A 23,361-nucleotide genomic window follows, 5' to 3' on the forward strand; every position below is an offset into this window, starting at 1 on the left:
CCGGAAGTGGAGCTACGCCGACAGCCATTTTTCTTAAGGGCAGAAGGCTGGGCTTGTTGAGGCTGGGGAATGATACCAGAATGGTTTCCGTTCTCGTGTGTCGGCCTCCCGTCTCTTCTTCCATCAAAGTCTCCAAAGCTCTGCCTAGTTTAGGCATAGCAAGCTTCCACTTTAGTGAGGGAGATCTAAAAAGGAGGTGGGGTGAACTGGGATGAGGTGGGGTTTGGGCTGCCAGACAAAAGGGATTTCTGCTTGCCGCAGCAGCCCCAATAAAGGAAAACCCTTTGACCGCTCCAGTACTCTCTTCTGTTGTGTAATTGGCTTCGTGTACTCTCTTCTGTTGTGTGATTGGCTTCCTGGGCTTGGAGTATGGCTCTGTGTGTGTGTGTGTGTGTGTGTGTGTGTGTGTGTGTGTGTTGAATTACTTTAGAGGTGAGACTTAGGAAATTGATATATTGTTGAGTGTTTTTCAAATTTTATACTTAAGAATCACTTGTGATCTTGTTAAGCTGCACATTCTAATTCATTGGGTCAGAGATGAGGCCTGAGTGTGCATTTCTAACATCCTTGGAGAGGGGCTGCTGCTGGTCTATACCCGGCATAATAGTTGGTCTGGAGGTTTCTTTCCAGAGCTAGTAAGTGAGATGCAGTTTTGCAAGTGAAGTCACTTCATCTTTGTGAGCCTCAGGCACTTCATCTATAAAACTGGAGTACTAATAATACCTACCTTGTAGGTTGTGAAAATTAAATGGGTCGATAGCATGTAAAGTGCTAATAACACTGCTGGGTATATAGTTAGAACTGGGTAAAGGAATATTATTCTATTGAAATAGATGAATATCAATTAAAAAATGAAATGAGATCATTTCAGATATGCTTCCTACTCCAAAAAAAAAAAAAAAAAATGACAATGGGATAGACTATCGGAAGAAAAATGAGAAAAATTGAGTCACATAGGGTGATCCTTTCTGGGGAGATAATATTTCCTTGATTTTTCCCAGGAAGCCAATCCTTGGAATATTAGAGGAAGAGTGCCCCCAAACAGTGGGAATCGGAAGTCCAAATGCCCATAGGAAGGAGAGTGGTATGGTGGGTGAAAAAGAAAAGGCCAATGTATCTAGGATGCAGGGAGGGAGAAAAAAATGTGGGAAGTTTAAAGAGGTAGGTAGCTGTAGAATCATATAGGCCAAGATCAGAAGTTTGGATTTTATTGTAAGTGCAATGGCTAGCTGTTTTAAACTTGGGGACTGATATGATTTACATTTTAAAAGGTCACTTTGGTTGCCCTGTAGGTACTGGACTCTACCAAGAGTCCACACAACGTTTATTAAAGGGCCAGCCCACTGGCTGGAATTAGAGGCATTTAATTTAAAAAATGGCTTTTAATATCAGTAATATACTAAAGCCCTAGGCATAGTTGAGAAATAAACTGGAATCATTTGACTTCAGTGTTCTATGCTTTTTTAATCCCTTATCTTGTTTCACCAATCTCTCTCCACACCATAAACACACACATAAACAGTATGCTAATCATTCAGCTAGGAATCCTGATATTGTACTTCTATCAGAATTTGTTTTCCAATAAAGATCTATTTCAGGGCGCCTGGGTGGCTCAGTTGGTTAAGTGTCTGCCTTCAGGTCAGTTCATGATCCCAGGGTCCTGGGATCCAGCCCTGCGTTGGGCTCCCTGCTCAGCAGGGAGTCTGCTTCTCCCTCTACCCCTCCCCCTGCTCATGTGCTCTTTCGCTCACTCCCTCTCTCAAATAAATAAATAAAATCTTATTTTAAAAAAAGATCTACGATAGAGAAAGATCTGTTTATGTAAGAAAACTTTGCATTACAATGTAAATGACCACGGGCAGTCGCATACTTGGCCGGTGGGAGGGTTACAGTGTGTATCAGTCAGGATTCAGAGGGCAAGAAATTTATCACAAAGAATTTTCTTCTGTGATTGTGAGGGCTGGCTAGGCAAATCCAAAATTTCTGGGGCAAGCTGTCAATAAAGGCAGAATGGAAATTCTTCTTCCTTCCTTTCTTTTTTTTTTTATTAAGAGGCAAATTCAGTGGCTCTTAAAGGGGCAGAATGGAAATCCTTGGGCAGGACCTGATACTGCAGGCCACAGGCACCATTCCTTTTTAGGAAAACCTCTATTCTCCTCTTAAAGCCTTTTAACTGGTTGGGTCAAGCCTACCCACATCATCCCAAAATAATTTTCTTTACATAAAGTCAACTGCTTGTAAATATTAATCACTAATACTTTCCCAGAAACACGTAGATTAGCATTTGATTGAATAACTGGGTATTATAGCCTACTCAAGTTGACACATAAAATTGTCTATCACATTGTTATGGACTATTTGGGAAAATTATTCAAAATTTATGATGTGTGGGACACCTGGGTGGCTCAGTCGGTTAAGCGGCTGCCTTCAGCCCGGGTCATGATCCCAGGGTCCTGGGATCGAGCCCCATATTGGGTTCCTTGCTCAGCAGGGAGCCTGCTTCTCCCTCTCTCTCCCTCTGCTTGTGCTCTGTCAAAAAAAAAAAAAAATCTTCAAAATTTATAATGTGAAGATCTTTTGACGCAGCAATTCTAGGAAAATAAACAAGTGGACAGACACTTAGCTATAAACATATAACCAAATATTATAAATATATTTAAAAATACAAATAAATATTTAGTAAAATATTATTTAAAACCATGAAAAATTGTAAACAATCCAAGTGTCCCCCCAAAGGAGATGGGTTAAATAAATTATGGTATGTGGACAGTCTGGAATATGATGTAGTCATTAAAGTTTGTTTTAGAAAAATACTTGACACAGATATATTCACCAGTATATAAAAATATTTTTGTAAATCGTGCAACACATATATTTTATTTCTGGATGATGATATTACATGTGATTTTTTTTTCCTTTGTAGTTCTCTGTTTTCACATTTTCTATATTAAGCATGTATTTCTATGAGAAAAATATAAACATAGTTTTTATTTTTAATTCCTAATAAAATATATACATGTCTAGTAACAATTCTGACTGATAAGCACTATAATTTACAATGTTGTTAAGGCATTAAGCAAAGAGGAATGAAATTTTAAGGACGAATTTCAAACATCAACCAGCACGTGGAGGTTGAAAGCATTCACCACCTTTAAGATCTATTCATATGTTCATTCAACAAATACACGGATTGAAGAAGAAATCTTTTTTTTTTTTTAAGATTTTATTTATTTATTTATGAGAGAGAGAGAAACAGCATGAGAGGGGAGAGGGTCAGAGGGAGCTGAGCTGGGAGCCTGATGTGGGACTCGATCCCAGGACTCCGGGATCATGACCTGAGCCGAAGGCAGTCACTTAACCAACTGAGCCACCCAGGCGCCCTGAAGAAGAAATCTTTTAATGTAGAAGTGTGGAACTCGAAATCTGAAGACCTCAGTTCAAATCTAGACTATGCCACTTAATAGTTATGTGAAATCCTTAACTATTCAAATCAGTTTTGAGCATAGGGAATCTCAAAAGGAACTTTTGCTTTATTCATATTATTCATATTCAAAAATTCATGAATTTTTAAAATCATGACGGTGTCCCTTTGTTAGTTCTGTAAGTAATAATTACATGTTTATATAATTATTGTATTTTATTTTTTTATTTTTATTTTTTAAAGATTTTATTCATTTATTTATTTGAGAGAGAGAATGAGAGAGAGAGAGAGAGAGCACATGAGAGGGGGGAGGGTCAGAGGGAGAAGCAGACTCCCTGCCGAGCAGGGAGCCCGATGCGGGACTCGATTCCGGGACTCCAGGATCATGACCTGAGCCGAAGGCAGTCGCTTAACCAACTGAGCCACCCAGGCGCCCTAATTATTGTATTTTAAAGTAAAAATGAGTTACAAATCACATAACAGATGTTTTAATATAATAAGTAATAAATAATTTAATCCATTTTTTCTTTTAATGGAACAGACTTCATAGGCAAAAACCAGCAGAGTAAACATAAAGAAGAAAAGAATTAAAATATAAAGACTAAAACAAATACAGATTAACAAAAACTGAAATGTAATTATTCAAAAAACTTATAAATTTGACATACCACTGCCAAATCTGTTCAAGAATGTCAAAAACAAGGAAGACACAAATCAAGGGGAAAATAACTCTAGATATATACCATAAAGCCAATAAATTTGAAAACTTAAATGAAGTGTAAAATTTCTGGGAAGCCATCAAATACCAAAATTATCTTAAGAATAATTGAATAAGTTAATAATCACTCAGAAAACTGAAATGGCAATTTCCAATTTAAAAGCCAGGCATAGATGATTTTAGAGGTGACTTTTTACCAAATCCTTTAAAAAGCGATTAATCTTATCTTATACAGGTTTTTGCTGAGAACAGAACAAGAGAGGAAACACCCAACTCACTTACAAGAGTAGAATAACCTTGATACCACACTGGATAGGAGGTACAAGTAAGAAAAATTACATTTATGAATGTAGAGGCAAACATTCTCTATGAAATATTAGCTAACTGAATCCAACATTGTATTCGAAAAGAGTTTTTTTCCAAACAGGGTCTTCCTGGAAATACAAAGATAATTCAACATCTGAAAATCAACCAGTGTAATTTATTATATTAGTAAAGAGAAATCCCACATATTTATCTCAATAGGTGCAGAAAAAGTCATTGCTTAAGTTTAATACCTATTTAAAATAAAAGTTCTTAGAAAACTAAGAAACCCAATAAAGACTACCTACCAAAACCTACAGTAAGTAAACTTACTGGGGAAACTTTAGGAGTTTACATCTAAGACTAGAAACAAAAAAAGGAATGCCTGTTATTGTTAGTTCTGCTCATTAATAATGGAGCTAATTAGTAATAATAGTAGAAATTATAACCAAATTCTGTGATAAGAAAAAAAACTATTAAGGACATTAATTCCTTAAGTTTATGTCATTCAGAGCAGATTATATAATTATTTACATTAAAAATTGAGCAGGGGCGCCTGGGTGGCTCAGTCGGTTAAGCATCTGCCTTCGGCTCAGGTCATGATCCCAGGGTCCTGGGATTGGGCCCCACATCGGGCTCCTGGCTCAGCGAGGAGCCTGCTTCTCCCTCTCCCTCTGCCTCTCTCCCTGCTCATGCTCTCTCTCTGTCTCTGTATCTCTGTGTCTCAAATGAATAAATAAAATCTTTAAAAAAAACAAAAACAAAAACTATAAAAAAAAAAATTGAGCAAAGATGGCTATTAGAACTAAGAAGACTAGAACCTGAAAAGGTGTCTATATACAAAATCAATGTTTATATATATATATTTTTTAAAGATTTTATTTATTTATTTGACAGAGAGAGACATAGCGAGAGAGGGGAACACAAGCAGGGGGAGTGGGTGAGGGAGAAGCAGGCTTCCTCCTGAGCAGGGAGCCTGATGCGGGGCTCAATTCCAGGACCCTGGGATCATGATCTGAGCCGAAGGCAGACGCCTAACGACTGAGCCACCCAGGTGCCCCCAAAATCAGTGTTTAAAACCAGAAGCCTTCTTATGTACCTGTAATAACCCATTAGAAAATAAGCATGTTAAAGAAACCCAAACTGTAAAGAATCTAGGCATTGACTTAACAAAAACTACATATGACCTTCATGAAAAAATTTAAAAGAACATTAAAAAGAGACTTGAGTAAATGCAGAAATATACGATATTTACAAAAGGAAAGATTTTAATGTTGTAAAGATGTTAATTCCCTCTAAAATGATTTAAAATTTTAATGCAATTACAACAAAAGTTCAGATGGAATTGGAACTAATCCTAAATTTACATGGAAGAAGAAAAAGTCCACCAATAACTAGTACAGTTCTCCCAAGGAGTAGAGGGAATAAATTCACACTACCTGATATTAATACACATTGCAAAGCCCTAATATTTTAAGCGTACTGTAACTATTTAACCCTGGAGTACTGTTGCTAGAACAAAGGAATATAATGAGTACAGACACAGACCTATATGCCAGTTATGCCCATGGGCAGTTGATCCGTGATAAAATTGGTATGAACACTGAGGGAAGATGCATTAATTAACAAATAGTATTAGGGAAATTGGCTCACTTGAATAAAACAACAACAACAACAACAAAACAACAACTTGAATCATACCAACACACAAAGAAACTCAGACCTGGACATGCAAGGTATAAACAGAAAATTATTAGGAGAAAATGTAGGAAAATAACTTTATGACATTGGGGTTAAAGAGGATTCTGTAAACAAGATGCAGAAAGCACAACTTGTAAAGGGAAAATGTAATGGATCTGTCTACGTTAAAGATTTCTGTTCGGGGCACCTGGGTGGCTCAGTCGTTAAGCGTCTGCCTTCGGCTCAGGTCATGATCCCAGGGTCCTGGGATCAAGCCCCGCATGGGGCCCCGCATGGAGCCCCGCATGGAGCCCCGCATGGAGCCCTGCATCAGGCTCCCTGCTCCGCGGGAAGCCTGCTTCTCCCTCTCCCACTCCCCCTGCTTGTGTTCCCTCTCTTGCTGTGTCTCTCTCTGTCAAATAAATAAATAAAACCTTAAAAAAAAAAAAAAAAGATTTCTGTTCAACAAAAGACATTAGTAATAGATAACAATCTGGTTTTTTTTTTTTTTTTGCGGTGTATATAGGAAACAAAGGACTGATATTTAAAATTTATTAAGAACTTTCGAAAGTCAACCAGGAGAGGCAGTTCACAGAATAAGAAACCAAAATATCCCATAAGTATATTAATATATTTTCAATCTTGTTAGTAATCTGATAATGCAAATTGAAACAATAATAATGTACTACTTTATGACCCCCAGATTTACAGAAAATTAAAAAGTGGTATGATATTAATTTTTGGTGAGGATGTAGGGAAATACGATTTACTAATGGGAATATAAACTTTAGCCATTCTGGATAATATTTTGGAAGTATTTAATCACAAGTATACTATGTGTATATGTAACTCAACCCACCCACACACCCCCAAAGAAAACCAAAACAAAGCCAAAACACCTCAACACATACAAGAATGTTCTGGTAGCCTTGTACATAAAACAAATACTTAGAAATGCAAAAGTCACTCAGTTTGATATTTAACTGAATTGACTTCAGAAATGTGAGAGATGAGTTTCCTGCATTATATGGTAAATCTCTTTGAGGACAAGAACCATAGTTTTTTATCCTCATATCACTGAGCACATGGCTTGATAACAGATATTCCATAGCTATTTGTTAAATTGAAGAGTAGTGAAATAGAAGTTTTTAAGGAATTGAAGAGACTTCATGGACTATTTGAGAAAAATTTAGTAACATTATGTCCACTGTTCATGGTTATAGTCATATGATTTATAGTTAGCAAACGGATTAAAAATCACTCATGTTTTGGTCCAGTACTCTCTAATCTGTCATTTTCTCTCTTCAGGTGTCTAGTATAACATTCTGTGAAAAAAAATAGGGCACATTTTAACTTTAGAATCTAAAGAAATCTAAAGAAATTTTTTTGAAGAGTGATGGAGAAATTAGAAGTTCCATTTATTCTAGCTTAAAAAGCATTTGACTGGGGCATCTGGGTGGCTCAGTCAGTTAAGCGTCTGATTCTTGGTTTTAGTTCAGGTCACGGTCTCAGGGTCATGGGTTTGAGCCCTGCCTCAGGCTCTGCACTCAACATGGAGTCTTCTGGAGATTATCTCCCTCTTCTCTGCCTCTGCTCCTCCTCCTGCCTCACACGCTCCCTCTCGCTCTAAAATAAATAAAATCTTAAAAAAAAAAGCATTTAACTAATGATATTAGATAACCATTTTTCTAAGCTATAAACAAGCTTAGATCAGAATTTTGTATTCTCAAATTTTAGTCTTTCATGTATCACCTACCCAACTTTTTCCATGTCTATGTATTATTATTTACTTCATATTTTTCTTCAAATCAATCTTTTTTCTTAAAAAAATGAGTTTTGTCCTAAGTAAAAATATTCATGAATCAGATTTGATGTGATTAACATATAATTTATAACCATGAAAATAAAACTTGTACCACATACAATTATTTTTATATGTTGTACACTTTATGAGTCTGGATTAGATGACTTCTGAGGTCCCTCCCAGACAAACATTTCATCATTCCAGGTTAGTTCCTATACCTCAGTATTTTAATTATTCAGTAAAGAACACTGATCAGTGCCATAAGGAACATAACCATAATCTTGTGGCCATTAAGAAGTATTTATTAAGATCTGTGCCATGATAATCTGCTTCTTAAAATCCAAGATAGATACACCGGAATTTATAAATACAGCGCGGCCAACTGCTGTTAGACAGGAACATATAAAATATTTATAGGGTACAGAAACCAGTGATGTGGTATATGGAGTGAGGGAAGTAAGTTATTTTAACAGTTTGGAGTATAGAAGAATTAAAGAAAACAAATTTACTCTCACCCTAATTGGGAAAACTTTAATCTTATGAAACTTTCTGGGGACTCAAAAGAGGTACGGAAGAGTTGCAAAGATGAAGGTAATCGACCACAGATTTTGTTTGAGGAATATGTTTTAGAAATATGAGTAATGCCATTAAAAGAAGAGGTAACCCTAAATAAAATGAACAGGGTAGGCAGGAAAAGAGAATCTAATATTCTCAAACTCCAGTCAATTCAAATTCAGAACAGAATGGTGAATGGCCTTTACATAGAGGATTAAATAAAGAAAAAAAATTACCCACCAGAAATTACATTTGATGGGTATGATTCCAATTCCTGCTCTCAGGTTATTCGAAAAAGAAAGGCAACTAATGTTTTTTGGTAGTGGACACTACCCGGGTGGGGTTAAAAACTAGAAAACTTTGAGTTTTCATTCAAAACATACTTTTCATTAAATTTCTTAGGGCATAAGTCATTTAGCTCAATATTTTTAGCAAGAAAAAAGCTATTCAGGTTATATTCACTTGCCTTTTTAAGACCAAAAATAACACACTTTTAAAGGTTTGGTAACAAAAATTCCTTTAAAAAACTGTCTAAATAATCATCCTTCTTAAAATGTGGGAATAATATTAGTAGATAATATAATATTCCTATGTAGCAATGTGAGAAAATTATTTATTTTTTTAATTTTCATTTTTTTAAAGGATTTTAAGTAATCTCTACACCCAACATGAGGCTTGAACTCACAACCCTGAGATCAAGAGTCTCATGCTCTACTGACTGAGCCAGCTGCCCTCCAAAATTGTTTCTTTTTAGAATGAAGAAATTACTTTTCACAAATGAGATTTATTTTGGGTTTGGGTAGTTACCAGTTTAACACCAAGATTACTAAGGAGAATGAACTTAAGGAAGTTGTGATGACTGATGCTTTAATACAGGAAGTCTTTATCCAGAAAATTATTTTCAATGGCTAGTATGAAGTAGGCTTCAAACAACGCGGTCTTAAAATTTTTAGTTTTTAAACTTACAAATTGAACATATAACTTCATATAAATATGTAAATTACGTGACAACTTTTAGCTTTGTGCATTTGTATTTTACAACATAAATGTACACATTTCTTTCTCTTTGATTTGAATGTTGTCTTTTTTTTTTTTTTTTTTTAAAGATTTATTTATTTATTTGAGAGAGCGAGAATGAGAGAGAGAAAGATTACATGAGAGGGGGGAGGGTTAGAGGGAGAAGCAGACTCCTCGCCAAGCAGAGAGCCCGATGCGGGACTCGATCCAGGGACTCCAGGATCATGACCTGAGCCGAAGGCAGTTGCTTAACCGACTGAGCCACCCAGGCGCCCCTGAATGTTGTCTTAAAAGATTAATTTATGGAAAGCTAAACCAGTATTAGGAGTATATGTAATTCCATAACCTAAATGCCTTGAACAAAAATTCTTGTAGATATTCTATCTTCAGTCATCAGAACTGAAAGTTACAGGCAAACTAATATATATATATCCCCAAATTTCATCTTAATTTATAGGAATGAGACTGTGTTAATTATAGGGTAAACCTGACCAACCAAATTAGCTTCTCCATTGGGATGTTTGGTCTAACTATTTGTTTTCACTTAAATTCTTAACGAGTATTGATTTTTTGGCAAACCAATCTGCTTCCCAAGAGGATTGTGGCCATTTGATTTTTATTAGCTTTTTCAAATTTGTGTAAGTCAGTAGTGCTTTTTAGGCATTAAAATTCCATTAAAAATGAATCATAATCATTTGGGAAACATATTAAACGTCTTGCAAAAGGTAGTAATACTGACAAAACAAGCAAAAGTAAAGCTAATGGTAAAGTGTCAGAAATTAAGTAATACAATGCTTTCCAAGTCAGATTTAAAAATTAGGAATAGTGTTAGTCTATTGAAAAAAAAACAAAAACAAAAACCCTACGTATACTACACCTGCTAACAGCTCAGCAATCACCTGACAACAGGCTGTGGGCCCTGTGAAATGGAGAAACTGGTTAGTATGTGATGATACACACTCAGGAAATCTAAGAGGTGATTCAAAATGGTAAAACTGGCAAATTTACAAACAGGAGGAGAGGCTTTTGAGTAGTGCACAGTCACTTTCAAATATTGGAGTACAGGGGAATTTGGAATTCCATAAGTAATAACTCATTGCAAGGTGAAGATAAAAAAAGCAAGAAAAAAAAAAATGACCCAATACTGCCAAGAATTCTTGCTGCCAAGAATTCTATTGTAGTGCTAATAAACATCACTATCAGTTATGTATTCTCAGACTTGAACTGTGCTTCAAATCACAAGAGTTCAGTGGAAATGTTTGTTTTTGAGGGGGAAAAACCCAGAAGTAGTTAGAAAAATCTCTTTTTAGTTAGGGTTGTTTTTCTGAAGAAGTTCTTTAATAAGCTAAAAATATAAACCAGGTACCCAAGCAAATTATGGTGTCATTGACTTATTTGAAAGCTGAGTCAAAGCAAAAAGTTTTTACTGGACAAACTGTCAGTGGGATGTGGCCTCAAGATGCAGATTCATCAAAAGCACAAAATTATATGGTTCTAAACTTGGATTAATATCTCTTGAGGTTTCCTTACAATTACTTTGATTACTAATGTGATCAAATGTAAAGCAATAAAATACAAAATTGAAAAAAACCTACCAAGACATTAGTTTGTTTCCTAAAAATAAAATTCTTGAAGGTGTATGTATATAAAAAAAGGCATAAAAACAGAATTACCAAGAAGGTAGCCGAACAGCTAGGTTAAGTAATCATGAAAAACACCCCAAGGACAAAGCTTATATTTTAATGTAACATGGTGTAATGGAAACATTATTAGACTGGAAGCCAAATAACTTGGATCCCACCCTGTCTGCTACAACTGGTTTTGTGACCTTGGCCTATTTCTGTAAGAAACTTAGAGTTAGACCAGATGGTTTCTAAGATTCTAGTCCAGTTTAAACCATTCTGATATTAAGTTTTCTCAGAAACATTTCTATCAGGTAGCCCTGATGAATTTCTAGGAATACAGTTATGCATATCTGACAATAGAGTTAAAAATGATTGGCTTTGAAAAGACTTGTTGCTGCCACCATTCTCAAGATAGATTAAATTTCCACAGTTCTTGTAGTGGGAAAACCATAGATCATAAATTGATCTCTTCAACTATAGCAATATTCCTGAACACTGCCGTTTGTTAGCAGCAGTGTTTACTGGAGTTCATTGATAGACCAAATCATATCTTTGTGATACCGCTATTTAAGAAGCTGCTATTGAATTGTGGTTATGTCTCTTTCTCCCATCTCCCAATTCAAATGTTCAAGTCCTGAGCCCCAGCACCTCAAAATATGACCGTATCTGGGGACAGGATCTTTACTAGGTTAAAATAAGGTCATCAGGGTTAACCCTAATCTGGTATGACTGGTGACCTTATAAAAAAGGGAAGTTTGAGAAATACACTTGCATACAAAGAGAACACCATGTGAATGAAAACGGCCATCTATAAGCCAAGAAGAAAGCCAGAACCCCTTATCTTCCACATCTTCCTAATTCTAGATTAATACCTCAGTGGGTTTTCGCAGTCAATAAATGATTTGACATCAGCATCTTGGGCTTACTTTGCTGTCGCATAACTGAAAATGAATTGTGAAAAGGTTGAGCTATGAAATGTTACAACTGGTTTTATTGTCTAATCCCTTACCAGTTCCTCCTCACTCCCATCTTAAATCATTTAACTCACAGATTGGGGCTAAAATTGAATGAGAATTTAAAAAAAAAGAAAAAAAAAGACTGCCAACAAAACTAGATCTTCCCTTCCTACTGTAACACTTGCCTCCTAGTGTTGTTAAAAGAATTACACAGATGGAGCGTCCACTGAGTCTTGGGGATAATTCCTGATGGGGATTATCTGGGAGGGTTTGGGTTCTTAATGGGACTATCAGTGGACTTAATTGTATGGTACATTGCATTTAAGTTCTGATAATGCAGTACTTTAATGACTTCATACATGAAAAACTGAGTTCATCTTGAGTTTAAAAAATTTAATAGCACCCATGGTTACGGAAGGAAAACTGTAGTCTAGTTTCTTTAGTACATCTGTTTCTCATCAATTCATGAAATCAGAGCTTATGTAAGAAACAAGACGACAGATACCAAGAGTGGTTAAAACTACCATGCACTGAAAATACCACATTTAGGATACCATTATATACTGAAAAATGTAGCAATGCTAAGAAAATTGGACAATTAAAAAAATCTTACTTGTTAAAAGCAATTCTCATAAGTTATGTTTAAAATCATCCATTTTCACATCTCCAAAAAAGTCAAATTTATTATTTTACATTAACATTACGGCAGTTAAAAAAAATAATCAAGTTGTCTCATGGACTGGAAGGTGACTTATTAATTCCCTCTCATTTCCAAACCTCATCAAGCAGTCACTACATTTATGAGGTAAGTCAGCTGAATGTTTGAAATCTAGATGAATTTTAAGATCTTCAATTTGTCCGGTTGAATATTCACAGTATTGACATAAATAGATCCCTTCAGATAAATGTGAATTTAAATGTTTGCAATATTCTAGCATACTTGAAAAGCCTTTCCCACAGTCATCACAAACATGAGGAAAAATTTTAGTATGTTCAATAGCAACATGCCTGTTAACATTTGTATGAAGTCTACTCCGAAAACCACATACTTGACATACAAAGAAGTTTTTACATTTGTCAAAGGTAATTTTGCTTAAGAGGCTGTACTGTCCATGTTCTCCATTGTTATACTTATCACTTAACTCAATTAATTTACATGCATGTTCATTTACCACATGGCTATGCAAGTCTTCTGGATCATTTGTTTCATGTTCACAAAACTGACACAAGTACTGTTCATCACAGCTGTGCTCCTGGAAATGTAGGTAGAGTTCACTGCTTGAGGAGAACTGTACATCACACTGCTCACACCAATAGAGGTGGTCACTAAAATGGGTGTCTGCAATGTGCTGACTGAGGTTCTCAAAAATCACTGTTTTATAATCACAGTATTTACAAATGTAGGGATCCTCTTCATGCAGTTTGGCATGTTCAATCAAAAGCATGTTGGTAGAGAAACTTTCCTTGCATACTCGACACACATTTGAATCAGTACGCTTATGCTTCAGGATCATATGCTGCTTTAAATCAGAAAAATATTTGCTGTTGAACTCACAAAGTTCACACTTATAGAGGCCACTGCTATTGGCTCTCAGTAAAGGCCACTTCTGTTGAGCAGTCACATTCAAAGCTTGGCTCTTGTCAAGAATTTTGCAAAGTTTAGCTGGTGGCTCCTCATCAGTTTGGTCTTGGAGACTTTCCGAGGAATTGTTTTCTGTCTCTATATCATAATCTTCAGAAATTGCATGCACTTCTGCAGCAATTGGAACATCTTCAGCAGTGTGAACTTCTATAGGACTCTCCTCTTGAGTTTGTTGGTTGACGGACTCAGGTGAGTCACACTCTTCATCACAAATTTCAATATCAGCAGATTTTTCTGAAAAATATAACACGTCTATTATCACTAAATAAGACCCACTGAATAAATTGGCACAAAATTTATTTTATCCCTAATTTTTTCATTAATCTATATAAAATAAGTAAATGCTATCAACTGGTTTCCCTAACCTGTAGAAAAGGCAGTGTGGTCTAGAATTCTAAGTACAGGACTGGGAACCAGGTAGTTCTGATTTCTATTTCTGGCCTTGATTCCATCTGTAAATTTTGGCAAGTCATTTGATGTCTCTGTATCAGAATCATCATCTGTAAAAAGAGATTTGGAAAAATACTTATTATTTATATCAAAGCATTAAATATTAATTATTACTAAACAAAGCACTGAACATTTTAAATATAATTTTGAATTCCAACAGGAACTAAAGGACTCAGATTTAGCCAGGAAAAGAGATGTTATCCAACAGACACAAAAAAAAACCTGTCCAAACAAGCAACTGCTTTTGCGTCTGTGCCCCATTTGGACTAGAATATACTTTTTAAAGTTACTTAGGAATTTTCAGTTTAATGAAAGTCTGAATAAGCTTTATTCCCTCAGCCCAGACCCAGTGTTTTAAAGTTAGCATGGGGAAACTAAAATACAGGTCAGCAGAAAAAACTGGGCTTCAACATCATGTCACTGTTGTTTAAGACTTTATTTTTTAGAAGTTCTCAGAAAAAATCTGGGAAGATAGTACAAAGAATTCCTATATCCTGCATTCTCAGTTTCTCCATTCTCTTACATTACATTTCAGTATCTCCATGCTCTTAATATGATACATTTGTTCCAATTAATAACCAATACTGGTAAGATGGTATTAACTAAAGTCCATACTTAAGCAGATTTCCTTAGTTTTTACCTAATGTCCTTTTTCTGTTTCAAGATCCTAAGATTCCACATTACATTTAGCTGTCACTTCTCTCTAGGATACTGTTAGCTGTGGCAGTTTCTCAGACTTTGTTTTTGATGACCATGACAGTTTTGAGGAGTAGAGGTCAGGTATTTTGTAGGATACCCCATGATTAGACTGGGATTATGGGTTATTAGAGGTAGACTAGAGAGGCAAGCTGCCATTTTTAATCACATCACATCAAGAGTACATAGTACTAACATGATTTATTACTGTAGATGTTGACTGTGATCACCTGGGTGAAGTAGTATTGATCAGGTTTCTCTGCTGTAAAGTCACACTTTTACTTTCCATACTCTATGCTTTGGAACAAACTCCCTGTATGCAGTCCTCATTTAAGGAGTGGAAAGTTATGTTCCACCTCCTTGAGGGAGGAGCCTCCACATAAATAATATGGAATTCTTCTATACAGTTTCTGTCTAATTTATTTATTCATTCAATCACATCAGTATGGACTCAGGAATATTTTATATTTTGGGTTATAATTCTTTTTTTTTCCTCAAATTGTTTCAGCTTTGGCTTCTGGGAGCTTTTTTAGTTGGCTCCTGTGTTCCTTTGAAGTACCTGTATTGTGTGCGTGTGTTGAGTACTTCCTTATTTTCTGGCACTACAAAATGCTCCAGGCTCATCTTATGTATTTCCCCGCCTCAGAACTAGAATCAGCCATTTCTCCAAGTGCTAGTTCTTTTTGTTGGAGAATGGTTTTAGAAACCAAAATCTGGGCTCACTTCTACTGGGGCGTCATTTCTTTTTAGGCCCTCTCAGCTAACAGAGTAAAAACGTTTGTACACTGCTACATATACACAGACGTATCTATAAATATCTCTGTATGTAACCATCTGTGTCTCTATTAAGCCAAACATGAGTTCATAAAAATGCCTCCAACTCCTTATGCTTTTTAAAAAATTATGTTTCTGTGCCTCTGATAGGAGCTCAAGGAAACTGGCAGTTTTGATGGTTGCAAAGAAAGAAGAGAGCAAATGCAAATTTTTATCATTTACCCAATGCTCTCGAAAAGACTCAATAAAAGATGCAAGACTGAAAAACACCAAATCCTTCACCCTCTGTTCCTTCCTTCCATTAGCCCTCTAGACTACAGCTGAGTGGAAGAACTGTGTTTAACACTATCCTAACCTTTCATCATAAATGCTCCCAACTCTAGGTCAGTCCTGATTTTCTACCAATTCCTTGCCACCTAAAATGGACTTAGGAGAGTGTGCTTTTTATTTATAGGTCTGAAATAATGTTAAAAATTAAAAATTCATACTTGCTTTCTTACAAAAAGCCTTATTTCCTTACATTTAAACAAATTGAATACTTGCCCATTTAGAAGTCGTAACTTTCACTCACATTTTCAAGTAAGAAATAAAAATACATCAAGAGCAACTTAAAGGATATTTTGGAAAATATGATATATACCTTTGTTGTCAAAATATTTTAAGTCTGGTTGTCTCATAGAACAAACACTATAACAATGATCAGAAAAAATTCCATTGAATCCATCTGCAATTCTGCTTATTCCAGAAGAATCTGAACATAAGAGCAAAATTTTAAAAATTTCAAGTAAACATACATACATTTAATAACAGCCATCCCTTTATCCAACATATATAAATTATATTTGTAAAAAAGTATTAATATTTCAATTCTGAAAAGATACTGACATTGAACTTCATGAAAGAACCACAAATTACATGATTTACAATACAACACTTGAAGTGCACAAAGATAGATCTGCCTTACTGTCAGAATTGCACAAATTATAAATATGTGATAAATGTATTAACTACAAAAAACAATGAATTAACTACCAAGAAGATCTGACATGTAGTGAAGAGAAAGCACAAGGCATAGGGGAAATGGTCTAAGAACCAATTAGGGCTTCTGAATAGTCATTTCAAGTCTTGTCTGGGAGGGGATGGGGGCAGTAAATCAGCCTTAATTTCCTCAGATACGAAGAATGTGTAGCTTGGGTGGGCTAGCAGGTATGCCAGAGACTGTCTCAAATATAGATATGTGAGATTAATGAAATATAGATATGTGAGATTAGTTACAGGTGGCCACACAGGGACCTCTCTTTTTTTTTTGCACCAATATATACTTTATTATTTTTTTAACTTAAATTCAATTAATTAACAAATAATATATTATTAGTTTCAGAGGTAGAATTCAGGGATTTCATCAGTCTTATATAACACCCAGTGCTCATTATATCATGTGCCCTCCTTAATGTCCATCACCCAGTTACCCCGTTCCCCACCCTCCCTCCCCTCCAGCAACCCTGTTTGTTTCCTATGATTAAGAGTCTCTTATGGTTTGTCTTCCTCTGATTTCATCTTGTTTTATTTTTCCCTCCTGTCCCCTATGCTCCTCTGTTTTGTTTCTTAAATTCCACATGAGTCTTCTTAAGACCTCTCTTATTGCCAGGATAGCAGAGCCAACCTCAACCAAAGGACCTAAAATAACACAATCAAAATAAAGTTCACATTTCTGAAAATAATGTATAGGATAAAAAATTTTTTCCCAATGATCCAAATATCTTCCACCAAGGTTAATGTTGTGCCTTAAGGACAAGCTTGGGAATCACACAAGCAAATCTCAGTTATGCTGTATAAGCATGCAACCTTGGATATCTAATTTTAAATATCTTTCAACCTTTAAGTTGTAAGTATTAAATAATGTCCGTAAACTTCTGATGTGTGCCTAGCACATGGTAGACAATGAGGAATATATATTCAGAGAACTTAAAGTTTTCTGTTACCTAAAAATTGACCCACATATTTAACTGTTATCTGATCATTTATGAGAAAATGGATAAGAATACAATTGCATGGGACTTAATCCAGGGCCCAACTTTAAAATAATCCACTGACCTGAGTAACGAGAAGGGTGTAATGTCTTCCTTTTTCTTTTTTTAGGATATTCATTCATATCTTTTCAATCTAAAAATGGAAAAATTTAATAAAAATATCACAAATACAGATTGTTAATATTTTATAAAAATTCCTTCTAACCAAAGAACTTACTGGTAATAAGAAATGTGTGCGCCACTTGAAAATCTACTTTGTAAGAGAAGTGTTAAACAATGCTTCCATTTGGGGCGCCTGGGTGGCTCAGTCAGTTAAGCGGCTGCCTTCAGCTCAGGTCATTATCCCAGGGTCCTGGGATCGAGTCCCGCATCCGGCTCCCTGCTCATCAGAGAGCCTGCTTCTCCCTCTCCCTCTGCACCTCCCCCTGCTCATGCTCTCTCTCTTTCTGTATCTCTCTGTCTCAAATGAATAAATAAAAAAAAATCTTTAAAAAAAACAAAAAAAAAACCCCCAAAAAACCCAATGTTTCCATTTATATTTGGATTTATTTTTCTGATCGAATTTAAAGGCAGGACACCAATACCTGTTTTTTTTTTCTTGGTGATGTTGAGAAGTCCATTTCACATGTTGATGTAATTTTGAGAACTGTATAATTACAATAAACCATACTCTTAAATTACTTTTTATTAAAAAAATTGTTATGGTACCGTATTAAGAATAAGACAGGTACATTTCTTTTTCTTTTCTTTTTTTTAAAGATTGTATTTATTTATTTGACAGGGAGAGAGAGAGCACAGGTAGGCAGACACGCAGGCAGAGGGAGAGGGAGAAGCAGGCTCCCTGCTGAGCATGGAGCCCAATGCGGGACTTGATCCCAGGACCCTGGGATCATGACCTGAGTGGAAGGCAGCCGCTTAACTGACTGAGGCACCCAGGCACCCTAAGACAGGTACATTTCTTACAACTGGCAATATTTTGATACAGTTTTCTAGCTAAAGGTGGATATATTCCCTTAAAAAAATATTTACACAAGTCTATATTGATCCCCTGACTTCCAGAAAACATACTCATCACACAGAAGCTCAGAATATAATTTTCAAGAAAAAATCCTTTTCTTACTTACAAGATCACATTCAACATTCTATTTAGAACAAAACAGGTAGCAACTTTTGTTTAATCATTAAATGATTAAATTCCCATCAACTGTTATAAAATTGACTAATTGGTTTTACCACATTCCACTTACTTGGTATAATTCTTAATACTGTAGTGAGGAGAAATGAATTACAGGGAAGTTTTCACAGATGGTAAAAAATGCCTGTAGGAAAAACACAACAGAAGTCATATAAGCAAAAGTGTAGTTCACTTCTGAGCCTCAAGAATACAATGGCACCAGGTCTTTAATTAACTGCAAAGTTATATGGAATGAATTCAAGTATAAATAATCTTTTGAATATACTGTATTAAACACTAAAAACTGATAAATATGTATACATATAAATATACATATAAATATACATACATGTGTCATTTCTTTATATATGTGTATACATATATTATATATAATAACACATATGTATGTTATATGTATATAATTTATATTTTATGCATATATGTATATTTATATGTATATACATATTTATATATGTATATATACATAATATACATATAATACACACATATAAATACATACATATATACATATATAAATACCTATATGCATGTGTCATTTCTTGGAAATGAATTTACCTTCTAAAGCTATAGGTATATTTTAACACCAAAACAGGAATATAAATCTGCTTATTCAGCCATAATGAAAACAAATACAATGAAAGCAAACCAAATCAGACTTCAAACTGTTTAAGTCCTTATAGATTATTTAACAATATAAGGACAATGACCATTTATTGAACACCAATCATGTGCCAGGCTGTACACATGCTTTATCTTATTTAATCCTATAATATGAAAAATATACAACACTCTCTCAAAATTGATTATTTACCCCTTGTTATTAATGAGGAAACTGAGGCATAGTAAAATTAAGTCAAGGCAATTCTTAATAAGTGTAGACTTAGAATTTGAATAAAGATCTAATTTTAAAGCACATGCTTTGGAAACAAATAGGGAGATAAAGTGATCACCCGAATTGAAGTAACAGATTAGTGTCAGAATCAGAATCACCTCTTCCATTTCAGGTTAGTGTTCTTTCATTGCAGAAGTGGGCCAGTGAGAAAAAGAAATGGACATTTTCTCCACCAGCTTTCGATGCTACTTTTCTTTTTTGTCAAAGTGATATACACACCAGGTAGAACTTGGTATCATTACTGAGATCATCTTGTTTCTAATGGTAAGGCACCTGAGGTGCACACACTGTCTTTGCTGCTTCACTAAGTTCTGGACATATAAATTAGCACTACAGGTGATGTGATCATCCAGTAATAAGATAGTGCTTTTTCGTTTATTGAGCATTTTCCTCTTATTTTATTTCACAACAATCCTGTGACATACATAGAGGGGATACCACCAAACTCACTCCAATTTTACTGATGAGGAAGCATTCAGTGAAAGTCAACTCAACTAAGTGGCAGAACCAGAGCTGAAAAATCATGTCTTCTGACTCTTGAGTTTTGAACAACTAACTCTGTGTAAGTAATTTTCATTGCTATTCACTATTACCAGCAAGCTACATCTTCCAGTTCTTAGTCACCAAATGGGAGGAAGGGAAGGGAATCACCCAAAGAAACCAACAGCAATGAGATTTATAGAAACAGTACCTCTATATATAATGCCTTATTTAACACAAATAGCATTCCTTGAACCCTTCCCAATCAAGTGCACTCAAAAATCAAAAATTTCTTATTATGTAATAAACTAAAATCTCAAGACTTGTTCCTAATACCTCTTCTGTACACTTCCAGAATTTATACAGCCCAGAGCACTACACTTCATGTTTTAAATGTTCTAAAACTATCAGGGAGAACAATGGAAACTATCAGCCAAACATTAAAGTAGCCTCTTGCTATTTCAGAATATACTTTAAATTCTTTCCAACTTGAAGAATCAAAAAGTAAAGAAAGGAAACCACACATGGCATTAAAATTAACATTGCAAGCTGGCCTGGATTCAGACTGTCAGGTGAGAGGAATACGATCACCTTGATCAAGAAAGGTCTGACTCCTACTTAGAGCTGAACAATATCCAAACATTTATCAGACACCCTTTCAGCATGATGCTAAGATCCTACTCAAGACCAGAAATGCTGGGGCGCCTGGGTGGCTCAGTCGTTAGGCGTCTGCCTTCGGCTCAGGTCATGGTCCCAGGGTCCTGGGATCAAGCCCCATATAGGGCTCCCTGCTCCGCGGGAAGCCTGCATCTCCCTCTCCCACTCCCCCTCTCGCTGTGTCTCTCTCTGTCAAATAAATAAATAAAATCTAAAAAAAACAAACAAACAAACAAAAAAAGACCAGAAATGCTAACCATCCTTCATTTCAGCAAATATTCTTATGTGCTTTTTGTATACATAACTGCCCTGATGAAGTTTGGCTTTTTACTCAAAGATGTCATATGAACATTGCTCACTAGTCTTCCTCTCATGGGGACGATTCTGAATCACATGCACCTTATCATTCACTCCCTCTTCCCCACTTAACAAACTACCAACGTAATACATGTCACTGCAGGGAAATTAGAAAAAAGGTTAGAAATTAATTTAAATTAATTAAATCACCTTGAATCTATTCACCCAGAAAAACCGCTGTTAACATTTCGGTATATAGACATCTAGACATTTTCCTATGCTAAGGTATACATATATATTTTACACTTACAAAAATGACATCATGCCACATGAAAGATTAAAATTTTTTTAAAAAGCAACTTACAAAATACATACCAGCATCCTTCCACCTGTCATTTTTTTCAACAAGAATGTCTGTACAAAATGCCATATAACAGGCAATCAGTACCTATATCAAACAGATCAACATCTACGGCCTTTCATGTAATATAAATATTCTCTAACTGGTATAAAAATAAGGCAAGTATAATCAAAAGCTCCATTTTTACAATAAGGTTTTAAAAGCAAGTTCTTTTTCACACTCATTTCAAATAAGTATATACTCTCCAGACTTTAAAAGAATTGAAACACAAAAAAAATGTTTCAGGAGAGTTTTTGAACTAGAACCCACGGTACGTCCAACTTGAGTGTCAGTCTTTGCTCAAGTACAAATTTTTACCTCTTTGCAAAGAGAGAAACTGCTTCACATTACTCGCGTCCCTAGGTTGTACTAAAAAAGAAAACCAAAAGGGGTGTATGAGCACCCTGAGGGGCCCAGGCCACGGGCCGGAGACGAGAGCGCCAGGACGCACGCCTGCTTTCTGCGGCGGTGGCTCGCGGGCGAACAAGGGATGCGCTGCCAGAGGGCTCCAAAGCCGCTCCGCACCGCCGGGGGCCAGCCTGGCACCGACGGACGTCGAGAGCCCAGCCGCCACCGGACACGCCGGTCAGAGGGGCCGCGCAGGAGCCCCCCGCACCCAGCAGCCTCCACGCCCGCGCCACGCGCCGGGCCCAGGAGGGCCAGGCGACCTGCGGGGACGCCCAAACTCCGATCCCAAAGGCGCCATAAGGAAAACAGCAGCAGGGGGCCGAGACGTCTTACGCGGGGGGGTGGAACTGCCTCCGGGATGGGGGAGGGGCCGCTATCCCGCCATAAAACGGAGGCAGGGTTTCATTTTAAAAGACGCCGTCGGGTCTTCCCTGCCCTCTCCCGTGGGAGGCTGCGTCCGCACGCCACGGGCCCGCTCCTCCCTCACACTCACCAGGACCCCGGGGCCCGCCCGGCCAGCCCAGGCACAGCTCCGAGGCGGCGGCAGCCGAGGCGCCCGAGTGCCGGCGGAGCGGCCGCGCGGCCCTGCCGGCGGGCGGCGCCGCTGTGGCCCTCGCGCTCCCGGGCGCTCCCCCCGGGCCGGCCCTTCTCCCTCCCGCGCGCCTCACGCCCTGCCCGCCAGGCCCCAGGCCCAGGCTCGGCGGCCGCACTCACCGCCTCGCTCCGCGCCTGCGCCGCGCACCTCAGGGACCCGCTGACTGGGCGGGGAGGTGACGAGGTGAGAGTGCGGGGGGGGGATGGGGGGCGACAGGGGATCCGGCGGCGCGGCCACGCCGCACACCGGACCTGGGAGGGACCACAGCTCTTTGGCCCCGGGGGTGGCCCGGCGGCCCGCGCCTCCTGCCGGTACTTCTGTGCCGCCGCAGGCTTCTTCCGGCCTGGGTACGGCCTCTCCAGAGCCGAGCGGGTGATTCCACTCCCTAGAATTGCTCCCCGCATGGCCGCCGAGGGAACTTCCCCTCTCCCCCGCCCTGCGGGCTCCCGGCCCTTCCTCTCGCTTTCAGAGAAGTGGGAGAAGCGCAGCAAGCTAGCGGCCCCTTTCCCACCCGGCTCCTCCAGGGGGCGTGCGAGAGTCGTCTTGCACGAGTTAGGCACGGCAAATGGCATTTCAACCCCCAGAGTGGCCTCTGCTTGCTGGGGACGTAAAGGGCGACGGCCGTGTTAAGGTTTTACCGAGGCCCCACCAAAGAACTACGCAGGGCTGCGATGCTGTTCACAGGGCAGGAGGGCGAGAATCTTGAAGATCGCGAGTCGTTATTAAGCTTCAGCCGGATTCCTTGATTCAAGAAATCCCGGTGGAC

The 23,361-nt window shown here is 37.5% G+C and overlaps 1 protein-coding gene across 4 annotated transcripts; it reads right to left on the reverse strand.

Annotated features, from left to right (window-relative positions):
- Positions 1 to 9,778: 9,778 nt before the first annotated feature.
- ZNF639 (zinc finger protein 639) lies at positions 9,779 to 23,031 on the reverse strand. Of its 4 annotated transcripts, none has more exons than XM_032407160.1 (6): positions 22,715 to 23,031; positions 18,919 to 18,990; positions 17,736 to 17,804; positions 16,282 to 16,392; positions 14,087 to 14,221; positions 9,779 to 13,955 (listed from the first exon to the last, which is right to left on the reverse strand). In XM_032407160.1, exons 3-6 carry the CDS (start codon positions 17,791 to 17,793, stop codon positions 12,802 to 12,804), a joined length of 1,458 nt encoding a protein of 485 aa, XP_032263051.1. In that variant the 5' UTR covers positions 17,794 to 17,804; positions 18,919 to 18,990; positions 22,715 to 23,031; the 3' UTR covers positions 9,779 to 12,801. The 4 variants fall into 4 exon arrangements, with proteins under 4 accessions (XP_032263051.1, XP_032263052.1, XP_032263054.1 ...); XM_032407161.1 differs by lacking the exon at positions 22,715 to 23,031 and adding an exon at positions 22,494 to 22,582; XM_032407163.1 differs by lacking the exon at positions 22,715 to 23,031 and adding an exon at positions 21,911 to 22,471.
- Between the last annotated feature and the right edge of the window lie 330 nt (positions 23,032 to 23,361).

The sequence above is a fragment of the Phoca vitulina genome, unplaced genomic scaffold (genome assembly GCF_004348235.1).
Source record: "Phoca vitulina isolate PV1807 unplaced genomic scaffold, GSC_HSeal_1.0 scaffold8, whole genome shotgun sequence".
Taxonomy (NCBI): Eukaryota; Metazoa; Chordata; class Mammalia; order Carnivora; family Phocidae; genus Phoca; species Phoca vitulina.

Coding starts and splice junctions, on each gene's coding strand:
- ZNF639 (XM_032407160.1), bottom strand. CDS start 17,793: ATGAATGAATATCCTAAAAAAAGAAAAAGGAAGACATTACACCCTTCT. Junction 14,222..16,281: donor AAAATATTTTGACAACAAAG/GTATATATCATA, acceptor CTCTTTTTACAG/ATGATGATTCTGATACAGAG. Junction 13,956..14,086: donor CCACACTGCCTTTTCTACAG/GTTAGGGAAACC, acceptor TATATTTTTCAG/AAAAATCTGCTGATATTGAA.